General features: G+C 42.8%; 1 protein-coding gene across 1 annotated transcript in view; it reads left to right on the top strand.

The window, feature by feature from the left end:
- WNT7B (Wnt family member 7B) overlaps positions 1-19067 on the top strand; it is an 80565-nt gene that overhangs the window by 53579 nt on the left and 7919 nt on the right. The window contains exon 3 of the mRNA XM_068165014.1: positions 7126-7397. Coding sequence (XP_068021115.1) covers positions 7126-7397 — 272 coding nt within the window. The remainder of the gene's footprint in view (positions 1-7125; positions 7398-19067) is intronic.

Here is a 19067-nt window from a genome sequence, read left to right as displayed (position 1 = left end):
GTTGACAAGGATAGGCTTGGCAAAACCCCTCAAACTTTCACCATGGTCATTTCTTCTTACCACTGACCTATATTTTATTGTGTCACATAATCAGTCTGGTGTCTACAGAGGGTGCAAGTACATGTGCTTTGTACAACAGTAGTGTGTAGAATTTTTCTCTATCACTACCTAGCCCGGTTCAGGATATTGCTCAGTGGTTGCTTGAGATTGTGATGGTTGTTCCTAAGATAAGGCTTATGGATGTGGTTAGTTTTGCATAGGGATTTATTAGTAGAGGAAAGGGTTGAACCATCATTTTTGGGGTATGGGCTTTGTTATCTGACCCTGCTAGGAAATAATGTAAAGGAAGTAGGGAGGGCTTTGATCTCGACTGTGTAGGTTAGATTCCTACTTTTCTAGGGCCTTGTATTTGATTTATAGGGAATGAGAGGGTTGGTTTACCTCTATGTTCACTTTATCATAGTGGCCCTTTGGGTTCAGGCACGTTTCCTTAAATAAGGAGGTAGGTTTGCAAAGGAAATGGGCATGATTTTATGTCACAGGCATAGCACTGGTGTTCGTGGTAGGACATTTTTTCATAGGAGGTGTATAAGTTGATCATAGCAAAAGCATGGATGTGAGGCATGGTCTCATAGGAACCCTGAGGACAGGAGGAGGACTTTAGTCCCTAGGATCACTGGGAATAGTTCTTGTGAGTGGCTAAACATGCTAGGATTAAGGACTAGGATGGTAGTTAATCTGTTTGTTAATGCAATGTTAGCTAGGAAAAGGAGGGCGAATGGTCCTGTGACATGTTCTACGCCGAAGCCAGACACCGGTTCTGACTCTCCCTCCGTAAGATCAAATGGAGTGTGGTTTGTTTCAGTCAGCATGGAGATAGATCATAGAATGGTGAGGAGCCAGGAAGAGAAGATAACGTAAAGAGGCTCTTGGGGGGGTTGGTGAGGGTGTTTAGAGTGTAGTTTCCACTTCACATGAGTATGGATAGGAGGATGATGTTAAACAGTGTATATTCTACAGCTGAATATCTAAATTACAGTTCTAATGGTTGATATTCAGTGGCACTCTTATTCACCTAGCTGCTGGCACATGACATTCCAGAATGATGTGTGGAATAGCGACATTTTCATCTAGTTACTCAGAAAAATAGATGCCTTGCTAACAACTATGAAACAGTTAAAGGTTTAACCCTGCATTTACAGCTGAATGATCAAAATAGATACTTGGCATATATGGTTCTCAGCTGATTGTGGTTACATGCTGAAAATCTGTTGGTGAATATGAGCATGCTAGGATGTACTAAACTACAGCAGTTATGGAACTTGTCATAATGACCACATCAGACTGCACTAAGTTTAGTGCTCAGTTAGCAATTGAAAATTTACTCAGGGATGATGTCTAGATTAGGGGTGAAGTATTCAGCTGCTCCACAACTTCAACAACAGAAATAGGCTCCTCTCACCTTATCTGCCAGAAACCACTCAGCAATGATCCAATATCTGTCTGTCTGTGCAGCAACTGCCTGCCTTTCTGGGTATTTGAGCACTTCTAAAATACAATGAACTCAAGCAAATGGCAGTAACTCAGACCAGCAGACCACAGACAAGACTTCTCTCATGGCCTGGAACATTGCAAGAAGTTACCTTCAGCACCTTTACCAAAGAGAAAAGGATTTATTCTTTTTTCCCCAGTTAGTCCTGGTAGTAATCTCCTCCTGGAGTTATTAGATGGGACAGATATCAGATCAAATAGTTATTACAGCAAGGAATCACTGAATATCAGGGGCTGGAAGGGACCTTGAAAGATCATCGAGTCCCACCCCCCATGCCAGGGCAGGATCTGCAGCCAGGCAGAAAGGGACCTGGAGGTACTGATTGATAGTAGGCTGAACATGAGCCAGCAGTGTGCACAGGTGGCCAAGAAGGCCAATGGCATCCTGGCCTGCATCAGGAACAGTGTGGCCAGCAGGAGCAGGGAGGTCATTGTGCCCCTGTACTCAGCATTGGTTAGGCCACACCTTGAGTCCTGTGTCCAGTTCTGGGCCCCTCAGTTTAGGAAAGATGATGAGATGCAGGAACGTGTCCAGAGAAGGGCAACAAAGCTGGTGAGGGGTTTGGAACACAAGCCCTATGAGGAGAGGCTGAGGGAGCTGGGGTTGCTTAGCCTGGAGAGGAGGAGGCTCAGAGGAAACGTTATTGCTGTCAACAACTCCCTGAAGGGAGGTTGTAGCCAGGTGGGGGTGGGTCTCTTCTCCCAAGCAACCAGCACCAGAATAAGAGGACACTGTCTCAAGCTGCGCCAGGGGAGGTTTAGGCTGGATGTTAGGAAGAAATTCTTCATAGAAAGAGTGATTTGCCATTGGAATGGGCTGCCCAGGGAGGTGGTGAAGTCACCATCACTGGAGGTGTTTAGGAAGAGACTGGATGGGGTGCTTGGTGCCATGGTTTAGTTGATTAGATGGTGCTGGGTGAGAGGTTGGACTCAATGATCTCAAAGATCTTTTCCAACCTGGTCTATTCTATTCTATTCTATTCTATTCTATTCTATTCTATTCTATTCTATTCTATTCTATTCTATTCTGTTCTGTTCTATTCTATTCTATTCTATTCTATTCTATTCTATTCTATTCTAGCAGATCACACAGGAATTCATCCAGGCTGGTCTGGAATATCTCCAGGGAGGGAGACTCCACAACCCGCCCCGAGCATCCTGTTCCTGTGTTTTGTCACCCTCACAGTGAAAAAATGTTTTCCTCATGTTTCCATGGAACTTCCTATGCCTTAGCTTCCATCCACTGCCACTTGTACTGTCACTGGGCATCACTGAGAGGAGCCTGACTCCATCCTCTTGGCACTCACCCTTTACATATTTATAAACATTAATGAGGTCATCCCTTAGTCTCCTCTTCTCCAAGCTAGAGAGCCCCAGCTCCCTCAGTCTCTCTTCATAAGATCAGATAGAGTAGTTAACATTCAAGTGACTCATGAAAACATTCATTCTTTGTTTTGGGGATTCTATCAAAACTATCTTCTTTAACACCAAAGCAGCCACTTCGAAGAGGGAAATGGACAAATCCAAGTGTCACACACACAAAAAAAAAAAAAGGTGTTTTGCTGCCAGATTAAATCTTGACAGAATTATTCTGGTCTGCATGACAGAAATCATTAAAATGTTATAAAGTAGAGCTTTTATTTTTTGGACACAGATAGTGATCATACCTAGTGCTAAATAACTAGGTGACTGCTGAAGAAAAAAAAAAAAAAAAGAAAAATCTAGCTTCAAAATTGGGTCAGATCCAAAACTTTCTGCTATTTATAGTCTTTATCCATTTCATGAACATATCTGGAAAGACTTGGCTCTGTTTCATGGCAGAACAAGAATATTTTTGAGATCTCAGAAAATTCTATAAAATGAGGTTATTGTTCTCTCTGCAGGTATCACAGCAACCACTACTTAATTTTAGCTGCCTAACAAGGTCTCTTCCAACCTTAGTGATACTGAATACTGAATAACAAAGGCTTGCTTAGAACTGATTCCAAGCAATGACATACTAATAGAAAGCTTTGTGTACAGCAGACACATTATTTGAGTGCAGAGGTTCCCCTCCCTCCCCCATCAGCATTTTCTGATAAACTCTACTGATCCCAGGACTTTAGAGAACTGCTGAGGTAATGCTTACACTCAAATTCAAGGGAAGTTTTGAAGCATCCTCTAGTTAAAAAAAAACCCAAAGACAACAAACCAACAAATAACTAAAAGTAAAACCACTTAATTCTTAGCAGGGCAACTGATTTTAAAGGCATTTATTATTTCTGAGCCCTTCTTATTTTAGAGCTGCCTTGAAACAGAAGAGTAATCTCTTCAGAGAGTCAATATGGTTTCCATTTAGCATAATCCCATTACATGAGACAATTCCATCACTGCTATAACTCTCAAATGGGTGAAGGAAAGATATTTTCCTCTGTTCCTGAAGGTAATCAGGGTAGTTTTACAAAACTGATTAAGAGAATTGTTGTATGAAAGCTCATGTATGGGTTACAGACATTGGCCAAAATGAAATGGCTCACCTTCTGCTCTGCATACATGTGGAACACACTGAGCTGAAACAAAAAATGTAATCACCCTCTCTCAGCTTAATCTCAATCTACAAAACTGTGGCTCACAGTGCAGAGGAGGGCAACAAGGTGGGGAAGGGCCTGGAGAATAAATCTTATGAAGAGCGACTGAAAGAGCTGGGTCTGTTTAGTTTGAAAAATAGGAGGCTGAGGGCAGACTTCATTGCTGTCTACAACTACCTGAAGGGATGTTATGGAGAGACTGGTGCTGGTCTCTTCTCACAGCTAATTAGTGATAGAACAAGAGGATATGGGCTCAAGCCATGACTGGGTAGATTTAGACTATACATTAGGAAACATTTTTTCATGGAAAGAGTGGTCAGACATTGGAATGTGCTGCCCAGGGAGGTGCTTGAGTCACCAAACCTGGATGCATTTAAAGATGTTTTGGATGTGGTGCTTGGGGATATGGTTTAGGGGTGAACCTTTTAGAGTAGGGTTATTGGTGGGACTTGGTGATCCTGAGGGTCTTTTCCAACCTGAATGTTTCCGTGATTCCCTGACAGGAATGTATTTTTCCTTGTTTATATCTATTCCTACACGTTTCAGAGTTGTCTGAATTAAAACATCTCCTGAGTCACAATTTGAAATCTCATTTACTCTCATCCTGAAGAGGAAGGAAAATGCATCTATAGCTGTAGCTTCTATTGTGTCTTGTATTTCCAGCATTTCAAGTTACAGAATAAGAAAAGCCTTTGTTGTTGTTGTTGTTGTTGTTGTTGTTAGGAAATAAAGAAACAAATCCTGCAGGTCAACAGCATACATTTTAAAACATGGGGCTGAGCTTTGACTTCAGCTGGCAAGTGAGGAAGAGGACTGAGTATCGCTAGGTGTTTTTAGAGAGCATTAGGAGCTAGAACAGAGGTTCCCAAACTTTTTTTGGATTGCAATCAACCCTCAGAATTTCTTGTGGCCCACCAGGCATCATTATCATCTAACTTTTAATTGAAAACACTATTAAAAACAGTGTTTAATATGACTCTGTGGATTAGCTGTGAACCCTTCACTGTGGCCTCCTGGACCACCAGTGTTCTGTGGACCATGGTTTGGGAACCACTGAACCAGACTACACACATAGTACACCCCAACAAAACACTTTTGTGCTTGGGAGCAAAATCAGTCCTTCAGTTGCACAATGTACTCAAGTTAAACACGAGTCAGTTTAACCTCCTTGGTACCTGAAGAACACAGTACTCCTTTATTTTCCCCTCTTACCTTAAGTTTCTCCTTTATTGCTTTGGCGAAACAAGGAAATGGAGCCAAAAACCAGGTTATGGTTGTTTCTTGTAGGATCTTTCTTGTGTCTGGTACCTGAGTGTTTTGTTTGGTTTGTTCTGTTTAATGATTTTTTTTTTTTTTTTCCCTCTCCTTTGGAAAATTTGTTGTGGGGTTTTGGGGTTTTTATTTCTTTGTTTTTTATTTTTTTTCTTCTCAGATACATTGATAACTTTAAAGCTCTGTGTGTGGTCATTAAATCATTTCAGCAACTTTCTGCAAATTATTTACAGTTATTCTTTGGCTGTGGTATCAAAAGGTTGCCTGTTTATCACATGGAAGAAAAGGAGGATAACACCGAGAAGGGAACTTGTAGGGAAAGGCTACATGAATAAGAGCAGCAAAACACCACAGGCCACGATCCAGCCCTCTATTAAGTCAGTGGCAGAGTGCAGTGTGGTGTGAGAGCACAAATGGGTTGTAGTATCCTTTTTGATCATTCTGCTTCTGCATCTTCTTGCTTATGTGCATCACAAGGGCAAGTCAGCCAAACAGCCCAACAGTGTCCAGTGAGGGTGGGGCTGGGCTCTTTTCAGTGGTGGCCATGATCAGAACAATAAGCAAAGGGTGCAAAACAGGGCACAGGTGGTTTCACTTGAACTAAGGAGAAAGTTCTTACTGTGAGGGTGACAGAACACTGGAACAGGCTATCCAGAGAGGCTGTGGAGTCTCCTTCTCTGGAGACATTAAAAAACCATGTTCCTGTACAAGCTAATCTAAGCACACTTGCTTTAGTAAGGGTGCTGGACTAGATGATCCCCAGAGGTCTTTTCCAACCCCTACTATTCCATGATTCTGTGATCAGCCTCTCTTCATATACTTGATATCAACAGCTATAACATGGAAGTTGGAATGAGGAACATTGTCAACTGTTGGCATCACAGAAAACTAAAAAAGAACAGTTTTCTAGAAGGACTTTTTCTGAAACAAGATTTTACTTCCACAACAGTATCTGTTTGTTTTGGGGAAGGAATGATGCTGCCACAGCATTTCCATATCCCCTGTATGCTCAATAGCAAAAGTAATGCAGAGGTTTGAGTCAGAGTGGGAGTGGAAAAAGTTTGTTACAGCAAAACTAACATGCAAGAGAAGCCAGCAAAGGAAAGGGGTTAGCCTCTACTTTGCCTTGAAGAAAACAAATCCTACCCAGCTCTGGTCTCTGTAGGCTTTTCCTGAAATGTTCAACACTCATCATCACTAATGGACACTACTGGGGCATTTACAAAGGTGGATTAAATATCTTCCTCATTCGTGTCTTAGCCCCCTCACATGTCTGAAAGGGTCTGATATTTTTTACGAGGTTTTTTTCTTTTTCCTTGCAGTGCCAACGGTTAGAGGCAACTATTGCTTTTCAGTGAGTGTTACTGTCATCAGCTCACTAATTACTCCTCTGAAAGAGATGAAGTTCAGCTTGCAAACCTGACTACAGAGTGGAAAGCCAAATCATGTTGCTCACCTTATCCCTGTTCAGACTCATTAGGAAACTGCCCTCTGATGAAGGGGATTAGGGGGGATTCTCACATGGCTGGTGCTTACCTGGGTGAATGTGCCTCAGCTGAGCCAAGCATTCCAAATACTAACATAGTTCTGTGAGAACAAGACATGCACACTTAGTAGCAATGCCTTCCTCACCTTGCTGCCTGACACTGTTGCTCTAGATAACTGTGTGTACTTTCTTTAGTAAGTAAGTGCTGCCTTTCTGTCCAACACATCAGCTTTTGGCTTCTCTCCACAGGAAGCAGGGAAGCTGCGTTCACCTATGCCATTACTGCTGCCGGGGTTGCACATGCTGTCACGGCCGCCTGCAGCCAGGGCAACCTCAGCAATTGTGGCTGTGACCGAGAGAAACAGGGCTACTACAACCAGGAGGAGGGCTGGAAGTGGGGAGGCTGCTCTGCGGATATCCGATACGGCATTGAGTTCTCCCGGAGGTTTGTTGATGCCCGAGAAATCAAAAAGAATGCACGGAGGCTGATGAACTTGCACAACAATGAGGCTGGAAGAAAGGTATTCCAGAAAGGATGAGGAATGGGGAAATGTATGTGCTGGAGGACAGGGGGGAGGCTGGCTTGGTGGCAGGAAGCATTCCCTGAGAACTTACCCCTCTCTTTTCTGCTACCTCACACTGAGTTACCTGATGGTATCTAATGTTCATGTTTTGTTGCTGTTTCTTTTTATTCAGATCTGGCCCTGTATTACAGATGCTCCTCTTAACATTTCTGCTTTCTAAGCCTTCTTTCCAGTCCTACTGTTACATTTCTGCTTCCTAAGCCTTCTTTCCAGTCCCACTGATAACAGAGGACTTTGCTGGAGCTGTTTGGTGTAATGATAAATCTTTGGTTTTCATCTCCTTTGCAAAAATCTAGCAAGAGATGTTGGGGCTTGTAACGGGACAGGACTGAATGTCTGCATTGCTGAACTCCCACAGCACTTGCAGCTATTTATTCCATCCAAAACCAAAACACTTCTTCGACCACAGCTTTAATGAAACACACACTTCATAGCAAATGCACAACTGTCCATTTCTCACTGGTGGGCTACAAAACAGCTGCAGGAGTGTCACTTGGGAAGAAGAAATAGTTTTGTATCTACAGCCATGACTGAGTTGCTTGCAATGGAAACAATAAACTTCATGGAGTTATGCTGATTTGTGTCCATTGAATAACAATCCTGAGAGCTCTCAAAGCTTGCCCTTCAAAAAGAATAACAAATCTGCATAAAATACTCCTACCTCAGGAGAGATTTTACCCTAGCCTTCAAAGGGTTTTCCTGCAGGTAAATATAATGCTGCTTCTACCCTACAGTGTTGTAGGAGGCTCCAATATGTCACTCCTCTACACCTAGCCCCCAAAGTCAGATTAAAATTTTTTCCTCTAAATCACTATGTGCCTTCTGTCCTTCTACTAGTTCAAGCACTTGCTGCTGAAGTGAGCAGGAATGGTTGAATTACTGCTGGCAGAACCAGCACAATTATCTTACTGCCTCTATTTTGCTTATTAACCTCAGTCCGTGTGACAAAATCCCCTCAGGGTTGTGGTTGGCTGTGCAATGAAACTGAAGGTGGTGTGTGGGGGCAGATATCTTTTGGGATGAAAGAACAAAGGGAGACAGTCTCAAGCTGTGCCAGGGGAAGTTTAGGCTCAAGGTGAGGAGAAAGTTTTTCACAGAGAGAGTCATTAGTCATTGGAATGGGCTGCCTGGGGAGGTGGTGGAGTCACCATCCCTCGAGGTGTTCAAGAGGAGATTGGACATGGCACTTCGTGCCATGGTCTAGTCATGACGTCTGTGGTGACAGATTGGACTCGATGATCCTCGAGGTCTCTTCCAACCTTAATGATATTGTGATACTGTGATACTATACAAAGTCAGTGTGGTGAAAGAGATCAGTTAGGGGTAGGGATCAATACTTGGATGATAGTTGATACTGAGGTCTCCAGATGGGAAGGAGACAGCTGACTGAAAAGCCAGACAGAAGAGTATCCCCTGGAGAGGCACAATCTCTTTTATTCCCCAAAATTGCTGCTACTGCTGTATGAGATCTTGGAAGACCAACAGCTTGGAACACCGGGTGCAGGTCTGATCACTTCTTCTTTGAGTTTTTCACCTTGGTGTCATGCATTGTGTTTGGCTGCAAAAGATGATGGAAACCACCATGTTACATTTGCAAGGGAGCATTTATTACTGCTAGATGCATTATTATCCCTGCTTAAAGTGGCAACCCTCTGTAGTGGGCACTGTGCCACCTCCACAGAGGTGTTGATGCACATCCTGTTTTGAACACATGACAGTCTGGATATGAAATACAGACAAACCAGCAAAAGCAGATGCACAGATGGAGAGCAGTGAAGTCCCCTACCTGAGGAGAGATGGAAGCTCAGTCTCTGAGACAGACACAGACCCCAGGTTCCCCCACTTCTAAATTTAGCCCAGCAACCACTAGACCACATTGCTGATTCCTATTGAGCAAATTATACTTTTAATCTTCATCAGAACTTCATAAGCAGGAGGACAGAAGCAAACTAAAGAAGTGTGTGATGTTACAGATAGTTCTGGTGGCAGTGCTCATGTAGATTGGCTTTGCTCAACATTGCTAAAAACTGTGATTTATTTTTTTTTTGCAAATCTCCTTGCAAAACCAAAATAAAGAAAAAAAGAAAAGAAAAGAAAAGAAAAGAAAAGAAAAGAAAAGAAAAGAAAAGAAAAGAAAAGAAAAGAAAAGAAAAGAAAAGAAAAGAAAAGAAAAGAAAAGAAAAGAAAAGAAAAGAAAAGAAAAGAAAAGAAAAGAAAAGAAAAGAAAAGAAAAGAAAAGAAAAAAAAAGAAAAAAGAAAAGAAAAGAAAAGAATTAACCAGGTTGGAAAAGACCTTTGAGATCATTGAGTCCAACCTATCATCCAACACTATCTAATCAACTAAACCATGGCACCAAGCACCTCATCCAGTCTCTTCCTAAACACCACCAGTGATGGTGACTCCACCACCTCCCTGGGCAGCACATTCCAAAGGCCAATCTCTCTTTCTATGAAGAATTTCTTCCTAACATCCAGCCTAAACCTCCCCTGGTGCAGCTTGAGACTGTGTCCTCTTGTTCTGGTGCTGGCCACCCGGAAGAAGAGACCCACCCCCACCTGGCTACAACCTCCCTTCAGGTAGTTGTAGACAGAAATAAGATCTCCTCTGAGCTTCCTCTTCTCCAGGCTAAGCAACCCCAGCTCCCTCAGCCTCTCCTCATAGGGCTTGTGTTCCAAACCCCTCACCAACTTTGCTGCCCTTCTCTGGACACATTCTAGCAAGTCAACATCTTTCCTAAACTGAGGGGCCCAGAACTGGACACAGGACTCAAGGTGTGGCCTAACCAGTGACCTAACAGGGGCACAATGACCTCCCTGCTCCTGCTGGCCACACGGTTCCTGATCCAGGCCAGGATGCCATTTGCCTTCTTGGCCACCTGTGCACACTGCAGGCTCATGTTCAGCCTACCATCAACCAGCACCCCCAGGTCCCTCTCTGCTTGGCCACTCTCCAGCCACTCTGACCCCAGCCTGTAGCACTGCATGGGGTTGTTGTGGCCAATATGTATGACCCATTTAATGGTTTTTGGTTTTGGGGTGGTTTTTTGTTGTTGTTTGGGGTTTTGTTTGTTTTGAGAAGACAGGAATCAAAAGGCTTGTGAATACTGACAATAAAGGTTTGGGGTTGGTTTTTTTTTCACCCCCAAGTATACTTAAAAAAACAATTAGTCACTTTTTTCCCCCTTCATTGTCAGCATTTTTTTCAGTAGTTATTTATAGCCCTTATTCATTGTAATAATTAATGCAGCAGATCACTTTCAATAGCCAAGGATGTCTGAAGGGATTCGGTGTAGTCTGAAGGGATTTGGTGTAGCTTTTTGCTTTTGCTTTTAAGTGCAACCCCTCAAATCCTGAGGAGTGTGGTCATATAAAAGATTGTTTGGGGTCATGTTTAAAAATGCTGTTGGTGTGATGACACAGGTGCCTGCAAAATGAAGATGGAAAGTTGGTGCAGAGGAGGGCCATGAAAATGAGCAGGGTGTTGGAGCATCTCTGATACAAGGACAGATTGAGGGAGCTGGGGGTGTTCAGCCTGGAAAAGTGGAGGCTCCAGGAGACCTAATAGCAGCCCACAGGAATGATGAAGAGAGACTGTTTACAAAGGTGTGCAGTGACAGGACAAGGGGCAATGGCATCAAACTAGAGAAGGGCAGACTTAGATTCTATAAGAGGAAGAAGTTCTTCACTATGAGGGTGGTGGAACACTGGAACAGGTTGCCCAGGGAGGTGGTTGAGGCCACTTCCCTAGAGATATTCAAGGTGAGACTCAACAAGGATCTGAGCAACCTGATCTTGTTGGGGACATCCCTTCTGACTGTGGGGAGGTTGGACTAGATGACCTAGATGATGGGGAGGGACTTTTTAGGGTGTCAGGCAACGATAGGTCTAGGGGGAATGGAAAAAAAAACTAGAAATGAGTAGATTCATTGATTGGATTAATAGATTGGATGTTAGGAAGAAATTCTTCATGATGAGGGTGGTGAGACACTGGAAGAAGTTGCTCAAGGAGGTGGTAGAAGCCCCATCCCTGGAGGTTTTTTAAGCCAGGCTGGATGTGACTGTGAACAACCTGATGTTGTGTGAGGTATCCTTGCCCATGGCAGTGGGGTTGGAACTGAATGATCCTTGAGGTCCCTTCCAACCCTAACATTTCTGTGATTCTATGATCCTATGACCTTTGGAGGTCCCTTCCAGCCTGGACCATTCTCCGATTCTTTTTACACTCAGGTCAGAAATAACAGAATTTATGTCTGGAGACTTGCTGAAGCAACACTGAACCTCCATCTTCCTCCTTGTCCATTTCACAGATCTCAAAATTCAACTGCAGAAAAGTTGTGCCTCTCTTGAGTAAGACTCTGCCAGGACTGTCCTGACTATCTGCATGCAGCTTGTCTTAAAATGTATTGCCCTTATAGTCTGGAGCTAAACTTCTGGTTCAAGACTGCTATTATTAAGGATTAAAGTAAGGATGTCTGTCCCTTATTATAAATAGGAATAAAAGATAAGGAGGAGGCCACAGTCAGCTGAGATTATTAATTTTTTACTTCTTTGTTGCTTCAGAAGTTTGCACATAGTCTTTTCAACCTTAGAGTGGGAACACCAAGACAGTAAAGAAACTAGATGCTTTTGTAGCTTCCTACAGAGAATTCACAGCACTTTCAGTATTTCAAAACCCCCACACTGACATCTGTAATGGCAAGGCTCACAGTTCACTTCAGGACGTGGTTTAATGGTCATAGTGGGGTTAGGCAAATGGTTGGATTCAATGATCTTAAAGGTTTTTTTCCTTTTCAACTGAAATGGTTCTGTGATTCTGTGACTTGGCTTCTTGAGTTGGGTAAGGACAACAATATTTAGCCAATAAATCTGCTATTTTCATTTTATTTTTTTTTCTTTAAATCCCAGAGCATCCTAAGACAGAAATGTGAGGGAAAAAAGGACCAAAGGGCTCCCAACTTCACCGACAGTTATTTTCACCTTGCTCTGAAGTCAGTGGAAGGCCCTTGATGACCTCACTAGACCACTACCAGGTGGCCAGATCCATTGCTAGGGTCATTATCCAGGATTCTAACCACCATTTTCCCCCCAGAGCAATTACTTGGATATTCTCTTATACCATCACATGGACTTGTTCATGTGCTGGGGCATGAATGTTTACCATCCTCGATTTTTCCCAGCACTTATCCCAGACATGCCTGGAAGTTAGAGGCATTTGTAACTATAGCAGTGACTATAATGTTTTGCTCTCACAGGGATGTTCTCAAAAGCTGGCCTGCTGCTATTGCACTGTTGTTAAAAATAGGGTCTTGAGGAATTTCTCTTTGAGGGAAAAAAAAAATCAACATGCTTCATAAATAATTGCACAAACTTTGACAAAACAGATGAAGGTGGAAATAGTCTAGGGGTTCTTTGTCTTGAGTCTGGGGTGACATGCTCAGCAGAACACTCTGATCAAGTACCTCCTTGGAAGAAAGGAGGTTATTTAGGGCTTTTTGGAGAATTTTTGATGCCTGTCAAAAGAATGAATTCCCTGATGGTCTTGCATTGCAAACTCTAATGGCCCTAAGAATCATTTCAGCTAATCATAGAATCATAGAATCATGGAATCAATAAGGTTGAAAGAGACCTCAAAGATCATCAAGTCCAACCTATCACCCAACACCAGCTAATCAACTAAATCATGGCACTAAGTGCCTCATCCAGTCTCTTTTTAAACACTTCCAGGGATGGTGACTCCACCACCTCCTTGGGCAGCACATTCCAATGGCAAATCACTCTTTCTGTGAAGAATTTATTCCTAACATCCAGCCCAAACCTCCCCAGGCACATCTTGAGACTGTGTCCTCTCATTCTGTCACTACTTTCAGGTAGTTGCTGACAGCAATAAGGTCTCCCCTGAGCCTCCTCTTCTCCAAGCTAAATAACTCCAGGTCTCTCAGTCTCTCCTCATAGGGCTTGTGCTCAAGGCCTCTCCTCAGCCTTGTTGCCCTTCTCTGGACACTTTCAAGAGTCTCAATATCCTTCTTAAATTGAGGGACCTACAACTGGACACAGAACTCAAGGTGTGGTCTAACCAGTGCTGAGTATAGGGGCACAATGACTTCCTTACTCCAGCTTGACAAACTATTATTGATGGCAAGCTTGTGACATTTCTAACATCATGGAATGAAGGAGCTGAGTCTCTTTAGTTTGGAGAAGAGGAGACTGAGAGGTGACCTCATTAATGTGTATAAATACATGAAGGGTGAGTGTCAGGAGGATGGAGCCAGGATCTTCTCAGTGATGTCCAATGATAGGACAAGGGGCAACAGGTGCAAGCTGAAGCATAGAAGGTTCCACACGAACATAAGGAGAAACTTTTTCACTGTGAGGGTGACAGAACACGGGAACAGGATGCTCAGAGAGGCTCAGGAGTCTCCATCTTTGGAGACATTCAAAACCCACCTGGATGCGTTCCTGTGTGACCTACTCTAGGTGATCCTGCTCTGGCAGGGGTGTTGGACAGGATGATCTTTTGAGGTCCCTTCCAGACCCTAACATCTGTGATTCCTGATGACACAAGATTCTGCTGATGAAAGATTTAAAACAGTGCTGCTCTGCCTCAAAGAGTGAAGCAGCTAACTTCACCATAGCCACTATGATTCAGGAGAGAAAGCACAAGTGTGATAAAATGAAAACAAGCCTCCAAAGGAAAACTAGTCTAACACAAATATTACTGGAAGTATGGCTTGCTGCAAATCTGAATGATTGCAAAGAGATCTTGTGGGCAAAAACTTTGATAGAGTAATGAAAAATGAAATGCCAACAAACCCAAGTGAGCTTTGATGCTGTTTTATGAGACAGCTTTCTACCATGTATTTTTAGAAACAAGTATCATTACCCTGGGATAAATGAACTTAGAAAGAGTAACATCTGGAAACACACACCATCAATCTTAGCTTGCTGTTGAAAGCTTCCAAACAATGTCTGGCCCCTCATGGGGAATCTCAATTATAAAAGTGGGGGTTGTGTTTGTTTGTTTTTCAGGGGTAAGTGGGGTGGGGGTGGGGGGGCATGTTAAAAGAACAAGCTGACAAATTGGTAGCAGATCACAGCTTTGAGCAAAAAGAAGGGAAAAAAAAAAGAGTTTCTAACAGTTTACCAGCCAGTTATGCTCTTATGGTTGATAATGACTGTGGTTATGTGCAGGAAATTTGGCCTAATTCTTTCCCTTCCAGAAACACACCCATAACGCTGCCTGCCAGCAGCTCAGCCTGGTACCATCATAATATTCATTACCTTGTGATGTCAGTGAGCTTTTCTCCTTGTCTGTTTAGAAGACCTGGAAGACAGTAACATATTCTTTTGTATTTGAAACAATAAAAGTGTGAGGATGAAAAAAAAAAATAAAACACACTCTTCAGAAGAGGGACAAGGGGCAATGGATACAAACTACAGCACAAGAGGTTCCACCTCAACATGAGGAGGAACTTCTTCACTGTGAGGGTGACAGAGCACTGGAACAGGCTCCCCAGAGGGGTTGTGGAGTCTCCTTCTCTGGAGACTTTCAAGTCACAGCTGGATGTGTTCCTGTGTGACCTGTGCTAGATGCTGTGATCCTGCTCTGTCAGGGGGTCTTGGACTCGATCTCCAGAGGTTCTTTCCAACCCTTAACATCCTGTGATCCTGTGAGGTTATCCAATCATTTGGGACAACTTTTCCACCTAAGCCATGGGTCATTCTCAAAGTTCTTGGCACCACAGGGCTGTGGTTGCAGGAAGGGTTTTTTTGCTGATGTGCTTTAGCTGTAGGGCAGCTGGTGAGGTGATTTGGTTTACCATTCATCATATATACAGATACACATACATATAGATATACATAGTGTGTGTGTGTCTATAATGATGGATAGTTCTCTGGGCCTAAAACGCCCAATTCACTTCACATAAAACATTTGAACTAAATAAGCTGACTTCTGCAAGATGTGCAGTGTGCCCTAACATGTTGCAAACTGCCCTCACTGCCACCTAACAGAACATAAAGCTTAGAACCCATGTTCAGACTGTAGCTGAAATGCTCTGAAGTTGCAGTGGACACTGAATCCTAGTTTCAAAAGTGAAAAGCCAACTAATTTTATGCTCTTGTAAGCCTAAAATGGTCTTTAAAAAGTGACTTTGTTTCCTAAGTCATCTCAGTGATTTCAAGAATGTGACTTTCCAGGTTTTACAGCCGTGAGTCCATCATTTGCTGAAAGTTTCTTTCTCCAAAAGAGACAAAGTATTTCACTGTGCAGCCCTTGTGAGAGCATTCATGAAAGAAAAGCTTTCAGTAGTTGTGCTTTATGGCATACTTTCCACTTTCCCACTTAAATTGGTTTGCAGACAGATATAAATCCAATTTCAAAAAGTTTGGTGTTACAGCTTGGGTGGGTTAGACGGATAACTAATGCTTATCCATATGTCCTGAATATGCAAGTTTTGGCTCAAAAAATCTCTGGAGGATAGGTCTCCTGCTTCCAATTGGGTTGGATTTACTAGCCTCTTTTTTTTTTTTTTTTTTTCTTCCAGAAACACACCCTTAACACTGACTGCCAGAAGCTACATCTGGTACTATCCTTCTTTTTTAACATTTTGCTTTAAAATTCGAGGGGGGAGGCAGGGGAGGGAGCAATAGCCAAATATTTTAGGACTTGCTAGATGGTTTTATTCTAGAAATGCTCATGCCCTTGCATACCATGCAAGAAAAATATCATCTCTCTAGTAAAGTATTACTCTACCCCCTCAAACCTGATATCTCTCTACTGCCTGACAGAAAAAAAAAAAACCACCAAACCAAACCCTAGAAATTAAATATTTGTGACCCTTCATGATTGTTAAAATTTTACCTTCAAGCTTTATAGCAGATTCCATACCAAACAGAGTGAAATACTGAAATCACACCATTTTTGGGGATGGTTTGAAAAGTGCTTCTCAGGATTTTTGCTTTTTGCAAAATTCCACTGTAAAAAATGAAACTCAGAAAGCTTTAACCAATCACAAGTGTTTATTGCTCAAACTTAGCAGCTACTTTCTCTTCTTCTAGGGAAGAGGTGCAGGGGGTTTAGGATCTATACAGCCCACCCTCATAATAACAGGACTTCAATGTGATGGGCAGCAGGTCCCCAGATCCCAGGCTTATTTTCCTCCTAGCCAAGGGGAGGACTCGAGTGAAGAGAGCACAGAATTGTCAGGGCTGGAAGGGGATTCAAAGATCATCCAGTTCCAACCCCCCTGCCATGGGCAGGGAAACCTTACACTACATCAGGTTGCTCACAGCCACATCTAGCCTGGCCTTCAAAACCTCCAGGGATAAGGCTTCAACCACCTTCCTGGGCAACCTGTGCCAGTCTCTCACCACCCTCATGGTGAAGAACTTCTTCCTGACATCCAATCTGAATCTACTAATTTCTAGGTTTTTTTTCCCTTTCCCCTAGTCCTATCATTACCTGACACCCTAAAAAGTCCCTCCCCAGCTTTCCTGTAGGCCCCCTTCAGATATGGGAAGGCCACAATTGGGTCTCTTTGGAGCCATCTCCTCTCCAGACTGAGTAATCCCAACTCTCTCAGTTTGTCTTCATAGGAGAGGTGCTCCAGCCCTCTGATCATCCTCGTGGCCCTTTTCTGGACACATTCCAGCACAGTGGGTCTTCCGTGTGTTTTACTACAATCAGTGGGGATACTACACAAGAGGGTGCCTTACTTAGGGAGGCAGGTGAAAGGCGGAAGGTCAGTTGATGCATCTTCACACCACAGAGCATCCTCAGCCCTTCTGAGCTCTGAGCAGTGCCAGGGAAAAAAAAACCATCTCATGCTGTGGCTGCAATCCCTTTTCCCATTAAACCAAGGAATAAGAAAAATAGGGATGTGACAGGAGAGGGAGTAAGCACAGTCAGCAGTGGTGGACCCCAATCCATGCTGCAGCTGTTAGCCAGTGTCCACAGACTGCTGGCAAGCCACTGGTTTTCATGGTTGCTGCAGCACGAGTGTCAAAGAAGTGGTGATATCCTGCACCCAAGATTCATATCTTTTGGTACTGCTATTAGCCAAAACAAAAGCTGATCACTTGCATATTTGATGGGGGAAAGCCCCTAAAGTTTTCTGAGTCTTCTTGATGCTGCAGTCAAAAAGTAATATGGATTTTGTTACATTCAACATCTGGTCCAAAAATGTGCATTTCCATGAAGCAAAACACAAACCAGAAGAGGCAAGCCAAAACAAACACACACAAAATGTTACTGTTGTTTTTACATATTTCATCCAGATAGCCTTTTTAATATGTGCAGAAACTGTATCTGATGTTATGCAGTTGGGTCTAGATATGGAACTTGTCAAAACAAAACAATACAAAAAGGATTTATTTTCATATACTTACTGGTTTGTTTCCTTTCAGCCTTCACAAGTCTTTTTACTACTTAACTGGCAGTGGACAACCCTCAAACTGCATTTTCAGTGTGTTATTTATACAGGTATTAAAACATGTGGGTTGAGAAAGCTTTAAGTTTATATTTCACAATTCATCGAACAAAGTAGCAGCAGTTAGGAAATTTTAGTTGGCAAGATGGCAGCGAGGTGGGAGTGGGCCTGTATGTATGGAAAAGGGACCTGAGGAATGTTCCTACAATTAGTCTGAGGCAGCACAGTCCAAGGATGGGAATTTGCTCTGGGAGGTATATCTTGCTGTAAACCATTCAAGATTAGATATGAGGTACTGACATATGACAAATGAAACTGCTGAGAGAGTGGGTTCTACAAGCTAATGATTTTCAATCTTTAATCAGGCACCTAAGCTTGGCACGGTATTAGATCTGAGTAAATAAGTACCTTTAAGGCTCAGGGTCAAAGCTTTGATGGGAATTTTGCTGAGGAAAATGGAGCTGGAGGGATATTCAGGAAGAAAACCATTAGTTGCTCTTCATTCACAGCGCTGAGTGAATGGGGTCAAATCCTGACACCTTTGCCAGGTCCAGTTGCACCTTGCTGGCAAGTAGGAAGCTGTTTGAGATATCATGCAGACAGATATAACTCTGGGAAAGCCAAAATGTGCTGGCTTGTCAACAAAGAGGAACACTCAGCAGCATCTGGATGGAAAGAGGGGAGAACAAAAACTAAATCTGCTTAGAAACTGCTTAGTTTTGGTCTTACATTCCCTGAGCTCCAAGTTTTTGGGCACAATTTTATACTCACAGCTGACTGTGAAAGAACAAATTATAGCGTTCAGGAATTCAACTACCTGATGATTGGGCCTGTGCTCAATGTTGTAACCCCAAGCATTCCAGATTCATGATCAAAGCCTCTAAAACTAAAAAAAATGAAAAACAAAACAAAATAAGTCACCAACCAAACCTGTGAGATTGGCTTCAGGATCATGAATTAACAGGTTTTCAACCTTCAGCTTTTTTGAGCCTCAAGTTCCTCCACCATCATAAACAATGGGAACCTTTGAAGAAAAAAAATTACAGCAGTGAAATCAGATTTCTGTACAGGAAAATGAGTCATGAAACTGGACCTTCAGAAAGGCAAGAACAATAGGAGAAATCAAGACTTAGGATAAAGCTGCTGGAGATTGTGCTACAGAGGGTGCCAGGCAGTGCTG

This window comes from Melanerpes formicivorus, unplaced genomic scaffold (assembly GCF_026170545.1).
Source record: "Melanerpes formicivorus ecotype bairdi unplaced genomic scaffold, bMelFor1.0.p_v2 SCAF_3, whole genome shotgun sequence".
Classification (NCBI taxonomy): Eukaryota; Metazoa; Chordata; class Aves; order Piciformes; family Picidae; genus Melanerpes; species Melanerpes formicivorus.
Note: the sequence above shows the minus strand (reverse complement) of the source record. Positions and strands in the feature narration are given on the sequence as shown.